The following is a 15687-nucleotide window of genomic DNA, read 5'->3' on the forward strand; positions in this document are numbered from 1 at the left end:
TATTTCAGACTTAGTTAACTGAACTACTGCTATGCTTTTGTCACCTCATGAGTTTTTTTTTCTCATGGAGGCTGGGGGAGCTTTGTGTATATATATATATATATATATTTATATATAACATATATGTATATACTGGTAATATATATTGCCAGCAGCACTTATCTGTACACCATTATTACAGGTTTTCTAGTGTGTTTCTCTAATGGTTTCAAGGCCTGAGCAATACCTCAGTGAAGTCATTAGGATCTTTGTTTTGATTTTTGTTTTTATCTTCCTTCCCCCCTACGAGCCTCTAGGTCAAGCCTGTTATTTGGTAGAGCTCCTAAAAGGAGTAACTTTCATGAAAGTGCATTTTTAGCTGAAATTTGCTTTATGCTTGTACTTCATTTATGGAATGACCTGTTGGAGGTTTGTTTTCTGTGAGAAATGAGAGAATAAGATTTTTCAGCTTGACAGTCTTCACATATTCATTGAATAGTGATTCAAAATATAAAATTACCCTAATATAATTTAGAAAAGAAGATACTTTCCTGTCTGCCTACACTTCCATTGTATGCTACCACTTTTTTGTTGCTTCTTCATTTTTACTTCTCTTAGACAGATAACCCACATAAGAAAAATGAATGGAAACCCATTTATTGTCTGTCGTTTAGGAAATACACATTGCCTTGCTATTGTGCATATATCTTTTTTTCATCCCAAAGTACTGATGAGTGAAGGAAAATTAGCTGCAATCAGGTGTTCTGCTGGCATTATCATGGCAACGGGGCAAATGGACTAGACAGTTCATATCTTAAACTTCCTGATCCAGCTGCGTAGAGCCCCTGCATAATATCCTTTGGTCGATAAGAGCATATGAAAAACAAGTGGCTCTATGCTGAAGCCAGAAAAATTCAAATTTAAAATCTGGGTACCATGTACTAAATGTTCAGGATAACTACACATAGTATAACTTACTGAAAAAGGACTGATACTAAAATCTCTAAGCAATGGCAGATGCTCTTCAAGAAGATGTACTTTAGTTGAACACAAATTATGGGGCTCAGTACAGGGTTAACTAAACAATTTGTAATGGCCTGTGCTACATAGGATATCGAACTACATTTTCTCTAATATTCACTTTTAACCGTCAGCTTCAGAAAAAGACTGTTACAGACTTCTCACTATGCAGAACCACTTCCAGTTCATAACCACATTCACACCCACTTTGCATCACAGCCTCTGTATTTTTCATCTTTACTACTTTTGTACGCTTTCTTCTAGTGTTTCTTGATATGATGATCTCACTAGGTTTTTGAGATTCTCCTCTCTGCCTTTCATCCTTTTTTGGGTGCCCTTCAATTTCTCTTTAAGGATTCTCTGAAAGTCTTATTTGATTCCTTGCTCTTCTCCTGTTAAATCTAGCTACTGGATAATCCTCCTAGCTCATTTACTTTTATGCAAGACTTGTAAGTTGATGTTTTGGGGGTTTTTTGTTGTTCTCTTTTGCGTAACTGTGACCTCAACCTGATCAGTCCCCAGATCTCAGAATCTGTTAATAAGCATTCATCTCAATCAGTTCATCTTTATCTATTTTTTGTATCTTACCATCAGCAAAAGCTGACAGGGTCAAAATTTCTTAATCTTGTCTTTCACACGTCATTCTGCTTCCTCCTGTGTTCACTGTTGACAACGCATTTCTTCCCTGCCAGCCCTACACTTGTAGCAGTGGCCAAATTCAGCTGGAAGCTGTGGGCCTTTGCTGCTCTTGCTGCTGACTCTGCACTAAGTCTGTTGAAGATGCAAAACCAGCAGGAAACCATGATTTTTTTTTTTTTCTTATAGCATTCATTTTCTACCTATTTTGCTTTCTGAACCAGATTCCCACACCACCAGACAAGCAGCAGGGCCAATGAAGTACAGCAGTTAGATCAAATTAACTGTATCATTACATTACACTGCACACCAAAAACATTTTCCTGAAGGCTTAGCTTCCTGTTCCTGTGTTTTTCACACCCATACCAAATTCAAACCCTGAATTACTCGCTGCTTAGTTATTTCTGGAAGTCATTTATTTCCTTTGTGTCATTACCTCTAAACTCCTTGTTTGGACTCATTATCTCAGCTTTAGTAACTGGAACAGCTTCTGGCTTTTCAGATCCCCCCCTTCTGTGAAAGCCATGCAAAAATGCAGCTGCGGCCTTTGCCGTTTCTTTGGTGGATGCCAGTCTCCTTTTCTGACGGTCTTCTCTCAGTCTTTAGCTGACTCTACTGCTGTATTCAGTGTCTGCCTCAAATCTCTATGTATTCCTGTCCTTCAGTGTGCTTCACAGCACACTCCTTCTTTCATGACTAGTATTCCCTGAAACAACTTGCTTTCTACTAGCGTCTCAGTAATCATCCACAGTCCTTCTCAGTCACCTTTTAGGTACGATGAATTCTGCCCAGGCTACTCTACAGAGCTTTTAACCACCTGATTTAGATGCCTCTCTTTTCAAAAAATTTGCTCCCGCTGCTTATTAATGCTTGTACAACTTCACTACAAACTGTCTACTGTCATCTTCCCTAACCTATTTTTGCTTAAAGTTTTCTTTTAAGTGAGATCTTTTAAGATAGGGAGTCCTCCTTTCTCAAAGAAGTGAGAAGCACTAGTGGCGTTATAGTCAGTCCTCTATACAGATATTGAATGAATGATACTGAAGCAGAGATATATGTAGAAGCTAAATAGCATTCCGCTGTAGTTTGGGTCAGCTTCAGTACACACTGTACAGCAGTTAAACACAATGAAGTTATCACTTACATGTGGCAACAGCACCACTCACTCTGCAAGCAATAAAACCACCGCTTGCCTTCTCTTTTTTTGTTGCCTTTTTTTTTTTTTTTTCCCAGCTAGAAGATGATATCATAGCCAAACCTGATTATATTCAAAGTATAAAAATCTTTACTGCTAAACAGTCTCAAGAGTGGATGATTCTCGAGTTCTCTCAGCTTGGATTTATTGGTAAGTATTACGACCTCAGCAGGGTCAATTGGATTTGGAGCTGTGTAGGTCAAATAGGTCTCACTCAGAATTTCATTTCAAAGCATGGAAGGGCTTGCATACCAAAACGTCCTTAGTTCTTCAGGAAAGCTCCCACTGAAAGTCTTCTACTTTTTGTGCTCTTTAAAAATCTATTTAATGCAGAGTCTCCCCAGCATAGGATCTAATAGTTGGGTTCCCATAAGTAGTAAACTGTTCCACCTCAGGGCACAATGTGCCCTGTAGCATGTAGTCTTCTTTTCAAGAGTAGGATTTGAACAATCTATTAAGAAATCTGCTTCCTTTCCTTTGTGGAGAAGAACATGCATCCCATATCATAAGGAAGGGGGTTTATTATTTTTGATAGTAAGTTCTTTTAATTGGTTCTAATACAATTTACTTGTGATAACACCTTGTAAGTGTTAGGTCAAAGATGTCTAACAAAATCTGCTAATACAATTAGCAAGAGAACTAAATCAACAGTGATAGTATTTTAAAAGCAGCATTCTTCATATCTAGGTCTTAATTTAAAGATACTCAGTGTAGTACTGCTAGTGAAATTGCATGTCTAGCATTTTGAGGAATTATTCAGACATCATTTCATCTGATACACTGATACAGGTGAGTGGCAGATTTGTGTTTGGAACTAGGATATAACTGCACACTTTATTAGTCAACTGTTTGACAGTGTGAGAGTATCTCCAGGCATGGGATGGAAATCTTTTCAAAAGCCAAACAAGCTCGAGTCTGTATGAAATTTTCACTGAATATCAGAATTGCATCCATGTATTTAAGGCTAAACATAAAGCTGGTGATTTTTGCACAGCAATAAAAATACCTGAATATGCAACTTCTTATCTTGCTTTCAGGAAAATTGTTTAAATCAGAAGACTTGCCACTCATAGTGGAATTTTTTCTCATGTTCTATAAAGATAAGCCCATAGACTGGCTTATAGACCACCTGCTCTGGGTTAAAGTGTGCAGTCCAGAAAAGAATGAAGTAAGTATGTCTATGAATTTATGAATATAAGTAATACTCAGTCTCAGTGACAAAATAATTTATTTTCAAAAAATGGAATAGAAATTTCTCAAACCTGACTTACTTTGGAATTTGTGGGGAAAGATCTGCTGCAGATCTGCGTAGTGTAGCACTATGTTTGGCCCCATTAGGGCATATGGAGAGGCCTGACTCACAGAATTTCAGATTTACACACTAGAGCTGTTTTGCATCTGTCAGCTCAGAACATGGATAGCACACGCTCACATCTGCCTGCAGGTGGTCACATAGGCAGCCCTGCAGTACCAAGAAAATTTTGAATATGTAAACCAATGTGCACTATCACTTCTTGTTAGGAGGTCAGCAGAAATTTACATGAAAGGATAAAGCATACAATTTTACAGTCACAGTGGTTCTGAATTTTGCCTACCAATTCCTTTCTTTTGGGAGGCAGAACTTAAGTGTTTTGCTCTAAGTCTTTTATTACCTGGGAAAAAAAAATTCACTGTTTGCCTGAAAAAAAAAAAAACAAACCAAAAACAAACGTAGGGAAACATGTAAATCGAATGAACTAAATGAAAGAAACAGTTGTGTTGAATTGCAAAAGGTGCCATTTCTAGCACTATGGGTGTGCCAAATATGTTAAGTATTTATTATTTTGCATTCTTTCTCTCACCAGTCTTTGGTGCTGATCACTACTTGCACCTTTATTGTATAACAGACTATGCCACAGAGGACTGATGACAGTTTCTGCTCCTTCTTGGTTTTTAAGGTTCAAGAGTTTTATTTGAATAGTGTAGCCATTCCCCACTCCAGGTGTTTGCACATGTTATTTTTGTGTTGATAAAGAAGGAAGAAGAGAATGATAGGAGTAGTGCGGAGCAGGAGATTGAGGGGAGTGCAAGAAATGGGCTTCAGGTTTTACTGTGTAGCAGAGGTGACTCCTGGGGACAGCGGAAGATCCCTGGTTTTACACTTAGTAATGCCACTGAGGAGTCTCCATACCCACTTTATACAGATAGGAGTAAGCTTTGAAATCCTACTCCGTGGGTTAGGCCAGCTCACAGGAGTTAAAGCGAGCCTCAAGTACCTCTCATTTAGGTTCTTGCCTGCGTGTCATAACAGAATTAAAAAAAGATACTGTTATGTTAACATCACCCATTCCAGATCTGTCTAACGTGCTAACATCCATCCAACAGATGAAACATTTAGTTTTATTTTTTAAAAGACTGTTGTAGCTTCTAAGACCCGATTCATACCTAAACTGAAGCTGTGTTCCTGAAAGGCAGGCAGTTCGTGCAGGTCTGCTCTGGCTAAGCCAAAGTGAAGTGGCGTCAGCAAGTTTCTAGTGGGTTTCGGTTCTGCAATTGCAATTTCAGTTGCTGTGAGTAGCAAAAAACTATTGAGACAAGTCAGTGTCACACTGCCCTTGGGTGGGAATGACCAGTGATATGACCTACTGGGACTTTCCATGAGAATGCAGAAAATGGAGGCTGGAGAGATCCCAGCTGCTGCTTCTCCTCTGTTTGACAGATGAAAGCAGTGGACTTTCCTACAGGCATGAGAGAAGGCAAGCTCACAGAAATCCTCCTGCTTTCCCCTTTCCAAGCAACCAAGAGTGTCACTAAGTGATCACACTCTATGCCTCATGGGAGGGTCAATGGGGCACTCATTCATGGCTTTTATGTGCCATCCTGCGGTGACAGGTGTTTGGCACATGTTTTCAGCCTGGGCTGAGTATTAACATACCGTGATTCAGCTACATCTGCTCACCGACTTGGAAAAGACAGTTTGTGATGATCAGAGCCATCAGATCACTGCGTGGCTCAGAAACGTCGTCATGTTTACCTCCTGTTGAACCATCATCCAGTTCTGGTGTTCCCAGTACAAAAAACCCCATGGACCTGTTAAAGCAGGTGCAGAGGAGAGCCACACAAATGATCAGAGGGATGGAACACCTCTTCTATGAAGAAAGGCTGAGAGAGTTGAGGCTCTTCAGCCTAGAGAAGAGAAGGCTCTGGGAAGATTGTGTTGCAGCCTTTCAGTACTTCAAGGGGGCCTATAAGAAAGACAGAGAGAGACTTTTTACCACGGCCTGTTGTGACAGGACAAGGGGCAGGAGTCTTAAATTGAAAGAGCATAGATTTAGATTGGACATAAGGAAGACATTTTTTTCACAGAGAGGGTGGTGAGACATTGGCACAGGTTGCCCAGAGAAGCTGTGGCTGCCCCCTCCCTGGCAGTGTTCAAGGCCAGGCTGGATGGGGCTTTGAGCAACCTGGTCTAGTGGGAGGTGTCCCTGCCCATGGCAGGGGGGTTGGAACTGGATGATCTTTAAATAATCTTTCAACCCAAACGGTTCTATGGTTCTGTGATCATCTGCAGTTGCATATGCAGTACCTATCAACGTAGTGGGGACTAGCAGGCTGCAAAGGCGGGAGCCCTGACTCAACAAATCACCACACCAGTCCTGTGCTACTGGTTATTCTCAGCTGCTACCTTAAGTAGCTCTTTTGGTAGAGCTGCCATAGCATGAAAGGAGACATGCTAGAGACTACGTTATTATAGGGGATGAACTGCAAACCTTGTCAGTAGAAAGACTGCTAATTTATTTTCTTATAATGATTTCTTTTCTAGCAAAACTATAGTGTGATTTTCAAAGAAACAGCTGCCAAGAAATCGGTTTGCTTGTATTGTGTTTTTACATTGTTTTGCTGAACATCAGCTGTGGACAAACATAAAAATACTTAGTTCTTGGGTATATGTCATGTCACCAAGTGTACAAAACTGGAAAATCAGGATTGAAATACTGTATCTAAGGGCTTTATATAATCATAAGATAAAAGATATATAATGTATAGTATAGTATAATACATTATAAGCCTCTCAAACATAGCAGAAGATAAAGATTGAAATGTAACCAGAGTCTATCTCAAGAAGGTCAGTTCTGGTCAAAACAGTTTAATTAGAATGATATGACCAGGCAAAGAGTTGAAATGAAATTTGCCAGAAGCAGTTTAAAAAATCAATCAGTTTCAGATGTGAGGTCCATTTTTGTCACTCTGAGAAGTGATTGATGGTATACAGTGCAGAAATCCTTGAATTAGTGGTGGTTGAGCCTTCAAACCTACATAGCACCATGAGTAGAATTACGAGTTTAGGTCTAGAAACAGTGTATTTGAAATAAGGTGACTGTTAATCTAAGGATTACTTTTTAAAATATGGATAAAAAACCTGGACCCATACCCTCAACTACATAATGAAATTGCCTTATGGAACTTAGTTTGTCTACCTTTTATTTAAATAAAACTTCATTCCCTTTTACTTTCTTTCCAGATACACTGTGAAAAGGAAAAGGCAAAGTTACGTATCCGTGCTAAACCATCTCTCTTTCAGCATGTGGGAATTTATTCGTCATTGGCTGGGAAGATACAGAATCTGAAAGTAAGGATAAGAAATTAATGCCATATTTCTAAATTATATGCTTGTGTTCTGACTTGTTTCTCAAATCAATTTCAAGCATTGCATCTTTGGCATTAAATGACATTTCCATATCCAAGAACATTGGTTTACAGATTTGGGGGAGAATATTAATCTGCCATCTAAATTGCAAGTGGGGCACGCTGCTTCTGCACATACCTTTTTGAATCTCTAATCTGAACACTTGTACCAGTCATAGTAGCATTTAATGGCATGTAGGAACCCTCTTCACAGCTCAAGGTTTCATGTGACAGATAGCCCACAATCCCAGTATGGGGGACTATTAAGAAGAAGGTATACTTGTAGGACAAGGGCGTGGCTATCATGATGGCCATAGATCTTTAGGGAGAGTTTGGAGGGCAAACAGGGGATCTACCACGTATCTGATAAGGGCAAGAGTGATGCTGCACCAGGCTTCAGGGACGTCCTGATGGTGCCGTTTAGACTAGTCAGGAGATCATTCGAATTGCTGCATTGGATCAGACTAGAGGTTCATGTAGCCTTTAGCAGAGACCAATATCAGATGTTCTGGCAGAAAGCATAGTAGACAACTGTGAAATAGCCTGCTGTGGAGAAGTTTATTTTTTAAACCTAGGCAGCTGAGAAATAATCAGTACAGCTCTGTCTACAAACTGTAACATTGAGTCTCAGTGATTACACTGAAATGAATATCTATTTCTATTAGAAACAGATAGTATATTTTTTGACACTGACATACATATTTTCTAGAATAGTTTCCTGTAGTAATTCAAGATATTGGAACACTTTTTTTTTTTTCATTGTATAAGTGAAGTTACATTTCTTTATATCCAACAGGATAAAGATTTTGGCAAAAATGTGCTACATAAAGCACATAATAATCCACCTGCAAAAGTGGATACAAGCCTAAGAGTATACCAGCAATATACCTTAGAAAAAGTTTATAATGGAAAAGACTGTTTTTGGGCTTCATTTCCAGTGGCAGGGGACTACATCAGCTTCACCTTTTTGGATCCCCTAAAAGCTGAAAAGTAAGTATTACATGATATAGAATATGGAAGCCTACATATATCCAGTTTGGAAATTATTTGAGTCTGTTCAAAATCACCAGTGCTCAATTGTTCACATAAACCATAGCCACGCTACCGACAAAAAAAAAAAAAAAAATCCATGGTTTGCTATTTATCTGCTCCCCTTCTTGACTTCCCCTGCTGAAATGCGTTTCTCCCTTGGTAATTACAGAGCTTCTTAAATTTTTTTCCTTTTAATTCTTCAGTTAAATATTTTCCGTTCTCTTATGATAATTCTCAAAGGAATTTGTTTTTAATGGATGAATTTCATCAGTGGAGTCAGTGAAAGCTTTATTTCTATAGTTGTTAACAGAAAGGCTGTTTGCGTGATGTGAAGTCAAAGGCCGTGTCCCAGACCAGACTCTGATCAGTGTAGGTGAAAGCAAAGAGAAAACACCACTACTGTGGGGAAATAATAGAGAGTGATTTAATAAAGGTGGGATTCAGTTGACGATTCAGAGACTTGAATGTGGGTGTTTACAGTAGAGGTGTCTACGTAAGGTAGGTGTGTGAGCTCCTGCTATGCATGACAGATAGGGATCCACTTGATACAGTCAGTGGCAGCTAGACAGCTATTCATCTCCTGCTCTGTTTGGTCAACTGAGTCAGTTGCTAAGTTTCACTGAGTGTATTGAGTAGACCTCCATTGCCTGGAATGACAGCTGATCACTGAGGTCACAGCCAGACTTCTAACTTCACGTGTTGGGATCCACAGCCAAGTCCCACGTTGAATGTTTTCCTCATTCGAAAAGATAGTTTCATCTTCTCTGTTTTCATATCACTCAACTGGGGCATCTTTGAAAGGAAGGAACACCTGTAGCTTAAGAGAGGAGTGTTTTTCAGAAGGACTCTATGAACAATACAAGTTGAGGCTGGCACCAAAAGAAGCAGTCTTAGTTCAGCAAAGTTTCTTCTTTCTGTGTCAGACTGGAGAACAGATCAGAGTTAAAACTAACCTAGCAAGAAATACGGTTCCAGGAGAGTGTCTCTGACACAAATTACCATAATTAATATATCTCTGTAATGAAATTCAGAGAGAAAACTCTTTCGCTGTTGCTAATACTTCCTCCCAAAACTGGTCACAAAACTAAGAGACTTCTAGTTCTGGAAAGACTGTAGATTTCTCATTTATTTAAAAAAAAGGTCTAAGAAAGCAAGTCTGTATCTTCATCTAGTGAGCTGCACTAAATGGTGGTTGTTTATAATAAACACTGGTGTTATGCGATCAACATTGTTAATTAACTGGTTTGTTCTTTGGGAAACTTGAGTAGCCTATATTTTTGCATTTTCCTGTTACTGGGAAGCTGTAGTGGATGAAGCTAACGTACATTTGGTGTTGCCTAATGGCTGGTCCCAGCCCCATCACACTGCTAATCTGTGAAAATGTACAGTTAATCCTGTAATACTGGGTGGTCATCCTAGGCCTTGATTGTTTGCTACCAGAGGAGGGAGGTTGATGCTTTAAATTTCCTTAGCTCTTTTTGGATCTAAAAGCCTAAGAACTCTGATGCCAGAAATTTAAAACTGAACGGAGATTTATTTATTTATTTTTTAAATCTCATAGGTGTTTTTGCTTGGATTCTTGCTTTGCCAGTGCTGTTGCTCATTGGCTATAGAGAAGATTATTTAGAAGCACCTGAATTGATCAGTATTGATAAAAAGGGGGATTCTTTTGGCATGCAGCATATGGTCTAGTAGAAACAGGGATTTTTGCTGCCATTGCATTCCAGAAGCCCATCTCACCTCGGCCTTAGGATGATAGGAACAGATCAGAGGGCAGATCTTCCTTAGGCATTTAAACTTGGGAAGTTCATTTGTTTGGAACTTGAGCACTGAAAAGGGGGGAACACTTGCATTCATGGTTCCAGAGAAAGATGGGTTTAATGCTTGTTCTGTTCAAGATAAAAAGCCTCTAGTATGGTTTGGTCACACATTGAAAAGTTCAATTCAAAATCAACACCTATTTCTGTTCTCTATAGCCCACAATTTATTAGAGAAAAGGTATTTGAAGCTTTCCATCAAAGCTGAAAAGAATTACTTCCCTAGAACTTTTCTAAAGTATAAAATACCTGGAAATAATATGCCTTTATCATCAGGTACTTCTTCAGAAGTGGAAACATGGAGCATCCTGGCGATAAACTGTTTAACACTACTGTGGAAGTGTTGCCAGCTGATGTAAGTCTCTCATTTCCAACTGTAATACACAGTGCTATTTCATTTTAAGAATGAAGTTCAGCGTAAAATGTCATGCCCTAGAAAATATTTCTGGAGATTTTATTGGTTTATTTTTTACAGGAAATGCTAAGAAAAGAACTGATTGACAATGGAAGTAAATTTAACTACCCAGCAACCAAAGATGGATATTTAAAAATAGGTAAATTGTTTATTGTCACTTCAAAACCAGAACTTTTGTTCTTATGTTTAAAATGTTTCTGCATTTGAGAATTTCATTAACTCTGTAATAAATACAGCTTTCAAACGTGAAGTAGTAAGGAAAAGGAACCCTTTGCACTACTGCGTATTATAGTATATAATGTTTGACCAATGACTATCCTATTTTGTTTTAAATGATGAAGAACCCTACCAGCAGTGGCAAAAGCTAAAGCATCTAATTAAGAGAAAAGCTAACTGCAGGATAATTAACTCTGGTTTGGATTTTGCAGCCTTAGCTGAAGACAAGGATTCCTTATGATTGTGACAGCATTAACTTGTGCTCCAACCTGATATGAAGAGGAAGCATAAGGCAATACACCTTTCCCCTTTTTGCCTCCTCCCCTCCTTCCCCTCTTCCTTCCTCAAGGTGGTGGGTGGCTTCTCTTAACTGAACTGCAGATTCTCCACACGCTTGCCAAGGCCTGGTTTCCACCATTACCTGAACTAAAAGGCCACTGTGTGAACAAAAATGGACTACTGGGAGACGTCCTTTGCTCGCCACTCTTGGCTCTTCTATCACATAATTGCGCTTTTCTCCCAATGAACCCCTTTCACCTCACGAACGCTTCTTTGCTTCGATTTGCACCTCTCTCCTGCCTCCTCATGGCTATTTTGCTCTAATCAGAGATCCAATCCGAAATGCTGTCAACTCACAGTTGCACATGCAAGTTGATAGGAAATTAATACCATACACGGGATGAGGGGTTTCATGTGTCTGCAGTGATTTTATGCCAGTTTAACAAGGGTAGTTAAAAAGCGTTGAAGAAATGTATCAGAATTGGTCCATGATTCCTAATATGTCTTTTTAAAAATAATACTACTTCTCAGAAAAGTTCTTTTAGATTATTTAACATGACCATATGTGCCATATGCATATGGTCGCTACTAACATATTTAAATTTATTTTTTAACATTTGTAGTTATAGGTTCTTTATGTTCTTGTATTCTTCTCCAGCTCCTAGTTGCTGTAACTGAAGGAATGAATCCTTCTTCTCGTTTATAGCTTTATCTTTCAGTTGTGGTTGTTTGTCTGTTTCCAAAAGATTTTTTTTTTCCCTAATGTTGTATCCCTGGTGTTAATTTAGAATTTGTAATTTAGAGCTTTTGTGAAGTACACTTGGATGCACATTTCATTCTAGTATATGTTTGTACGGGTCTTGTTTTATTTTTTTATTTAGGGGCTTTTGAAAATGGAATTGCAGAAGGCAGTATCGATCCATCAATAGGAAAAATACAGGCTATTCGTTTATCAGTCAACTCTGATTCTCCTGTATGGGCAATACTTAGTGAGGTAAGCATGTTAATAAAAGCATTTTAATTAAAGCTTTATTAAATGAGTTTCAGTTCTTCCTGCCATATAGTATTGATAATAATTAATTTTTATTTAATTTTGAATGGAATTTTGTGTGAAAAATTCACACAAGTAGAGAATTATGTTAATTATTCAGGGGAGAAGTTAAATATACTTCATAGAAAAAGTGCTGGAAATGCTCAAGTGGGATGATTCGCCAGTTCTGCAGCGCTGTAAGTATAGCCATGAGAATTTGGGTCATGATAAGCAAACCAACTAAAGGAGACAGGGAGGCTTTTCTATCTTTTTTTCAGTCACCAACTTGGATATTAATTATAATATGCAAACATTTTCAGATGAACATGTGATTTTTTTGTTTATTCTTCAAGTTTCTCCCAAGTTTCTGAATGTGTGTGAACCCATAAGTAGAAAATATTCAGCAGAAGACACTGAAAAGAATTACTACAACCTTAAACTATAGCCATAGCTGGAAGGAGGGAAAAGCTAATGTCTCAGGGAATGCTTCTGCAGATTTTAGAAAATAATGTATTTTGATTTTTTTCAGGTATTTATCAAGACATCTGAAGACTGAAAAAAACCCACATTTTTGTTGTGTTGCTTGTTACAGATTGTTTGAAAACTAGGCTAACAGCAACAAGAAATTGGCTGGTTAAAAAGAACAAATCCAAACCGATTTAATTCTTATTAAATATCTTGGAGAAGAGGCAGAGTGTGACAGGAAAGGATGGAGCGCAGTACTCATCCTACTGCCCCGGCCCGGACCTGGGCGCCGAATAGCGTCGCCGCGGCGAAGCCGAGGGGCAGCCTAGGAAGGAGCTGCCGGGCGATTGGCTGGGGCACCACGTGCGGGGAAGCTGGCATCGGCGGGCCGCGCCGCGATTGGCGCCCGCCGCACGGAGAGCGCCCTCGATTGGCGCGGTTACCTGCCCGCCCGTCCCCGCCCACACACGCTCCGCGGTGGCTCCTTGAGGTCGCGGTTCGCGCTCGGATTGGGCAGGGCCGTGCCTGCTGCGCCCTGATTGGCTCGGGCGGAGCGGCAGCACCTGCTCCTCGGCTCTCGCATCCCTGCGAGCGTCGGGGGAGGTGGTGCGCATGCGCAGCCGGTGATGCCCTGGGGAAAACGGCCGGGTCCGGTCAGCGGGGCGCGGAGGGGGTCTCGTCGCCGGTAATCCGCCCGCCGCGGGGAGGGGGTGCGCTGGGCATGCCGCTGCGGCCGCCCCTCGCTCCGCGCGGGGGGCTGGCTGGGCAGCCGCTCTCTGCGTGGCGGTGTTTGATAACTAGGGCGGGGGAGAGCGGCGGCCCGGGCCCGCCGTGGCGGGAGGGTGCGTGTCGGCTCGCTGCGGCGCCCGTCCTCTTGCAATCACACCGGCGGGTGCGAGGGCGGGTCTCCGCCGGCGCTCTGTGTGCGCCGGGGGCGGGGGGTGGGGTGTCAGCGGCTCTCCTGGCCCGCCGCCTGCCGCGGGGGCTCCTCGCGCGGCGGCCGTTGCTGGCCGTTAGGCTGCCTGCGGCGGGGAGGCAGGAAGCGCGAGCCCGGGCAGGGGCGGCCCCGGCTCCCCAGGCCGGCGGCGGTGGGGGAGAGCAGCCGCGGGGGTGGGTTTCGGGGTGAGGGCGAGGGGAGCAGCCGCGGGGGTGGGTTTCGGGGTGAGGGCGGGGGGAGCAGCCGCGGGGGTGGGTTTCGGGGTGAGGGCGGCGGGAGCAGCCGCGGGGGTGGGTTCCGGGGTGACGGCGGCGGGAGCAGCCGCGGGGGTGGGTTCCGGGGCCCGGCCCCGCGCAGGCGGAGAGCCGCCTCGCCGGAGGAGTGTGGCCCCCGTGGCTCTGCGCCGTTGTCCGGCGGGGTCGCTCCTGCGGCAGTCGTCCTCCCTTCGTGGTCTTCTGAAAAGCGGGTCTCCGGGTAATCTGCGGGAAGCGGGTTGGTTTTGGGCACAGGCTGGAACAGTGAGTGGCCGCTTGACTTTTTTTTTTTTTTTTTTTTTTTTTAATTGAGAAAGAACTTACTTCTGGAGGTTTTACTCAAGCAACTCGAGTTTTTTTTACTCGAGCTTGGAAAGGCACCTGCTTGAGTACAGTGCTGCGGCTTGAGTAATTGCTAAATTACACATTCAGCGTTTATTTCAGTACAGTGTTTTTAACACTTCAGCAAAAGATAGAAAAATACAATATTCATACAAAATAAAGAAAAATAAAAAGTTGTGTAGGAATGCCTGGGTGCTTTTCATGGAGCAGTTTCAGCTGGGTGTTGTCTTTGGTCAGGTTGATGCCGATGCAGCTATATGGGGGAGGAATAAGGCAGCACGTGGTTGTGGGTGGAAGAAGGGGTGGGGGGAAAAACACCACTTTCTGTTGCCGTGGATGGAATTGGCCCTAGGAAAAGCCCTTGTGTTGGCACTGGATGCAGAAGCTCTAGACTTTTGAGTGAGAAAGGCTCTTAATGTCAATCTCACTCCCATTCTGCTTGAGAATGCAGAACTCTTGAGAGTGATGAAAAAGGCATGAAGCTCTTCAAAGTTCAAGGAAAAGTTATTAATAATCTAAAAGATCCTGAGCTCTAATTGGTTCTGCATCAAATGGAATAGCAATGCCATTAATTTGTGTAGAATAGGCAAAAGACTGTGGTGCAGAGGTCTGAAGGTTGATACACGTGCACTGTGCAACCGTCTGTAGAAATCAAATCATTCAGGTGGAAAGGGACCCCAGGAGGTCTCTGCTCCAGCCTGCTGCTCGTGGCAGGGTCAGCTCTGAGGTCAGTCCAGCTTGCTCAGGGCTTTATTCCTCTTTGCCCAGAGAAGCTGTGGCTGCCCCCTCCCTGGCAGTGTTCAAGGCCAGGCTGGATGGGGCTTTGAGCAACCTGGTCTGGTGGGAGGTGTCCCTGCCCAATGCAAGGGGGTTGGAACTGGATGATCTTTAAGGTCCCTTCCAACCCAAACCATGACATGATTATCCAGTTGGTTTTGGAAAACTGAGACTAGGCAACCTGCACCACTGCTTGCCCGCCCTCATGGGGGGGAAAATATATTAATATCTGGTCAGAATATTCTTTTGATTTGTGCCTGTTGTCTTTCCTAAATACTAGTACATGTCTCAGAAACAGCAGCCTGTAACTAGATGCAACGTTACACTGATGTTGCAGCACTGTGGCTGGTCCCAAGAGCATGCTATGCAGTAGTACTGCTGGCTCAGGTGATGTGTAGATGTGCTGTAGTTACCCATGTTCCCACGGAAAAGAGCGACCAAGCTATGCAAAAAATTAAGTTTAAAATTACAGGTCTGAAGTTATATATATTGACAGAATTGTCAATGTGTTTATCTAGAGAAAGCTGGATATAAGCTGCCCATCCCAAAAGGACCAACCGAGAATCCCCTTTTGGAGATGTAATTATTATTGGATAAGTTTCTGTGACTCAACTTCTATGATGACAGC

At 41.9% G+C, this 15687-nt stretch overlaps 1 protein-coding gene across 1 annotated transcript in view; it reads left to right on the forward strand.

Annotated features, from left to right (window-relative positions):
• The window catches only part of MGAT4D (MGAT4 family member D), a 38260-nt gene extending 25318 nt beyond the window's left edge, over positions 1-12942 (forward strand). Inside the window, exons 8-15 of the mRNA XM_086463958.1 lie at positions 2869-2980; positions 3868-3998; positions 7332-7439; positions 8292-8485; positions 10621-10699; positions 10820-10898; positions 12136-12248; positions 12814-12942. Coding sequence (XP_086320084.1) covers positions 2869-2980; positions 3868-3998; positions 7332-7439; positions 8292-8485; positions 10621-10699; positions 10820-10898; positions 12136-12248; positions 12814-12840 — 843 coding nt within the window. The 3' untranslated portion in view covers positions 12841-12942. The remainder of the gene's footprint in view (positions 1-2868; positions 2981-3867; positions 3999-7331; positions 7440-8291; positions 8486-10620; positions 10700-10819; positions 10899-12135; positions 12249-12813) is intronic.
• The last annotated feature ends 2745 nt before the right edge of the window (positions 12943-15687 follow it).

The sequence above is a fragment of the Leptosomus discolor genome, chromosome 4, assembly GCF_034619465.1.
Source record: "Leptosomus discolor isolate bLepDis1 chromosome 4, bLepDis1.hap2, whole genome shotgun sequence".
Lineage (NCBI taxonomy): Eukaryota > Metazoa > Chordata > Aves > Leptosomiformes > Leptosomidae > Leptosomus > Leptosomus discolor.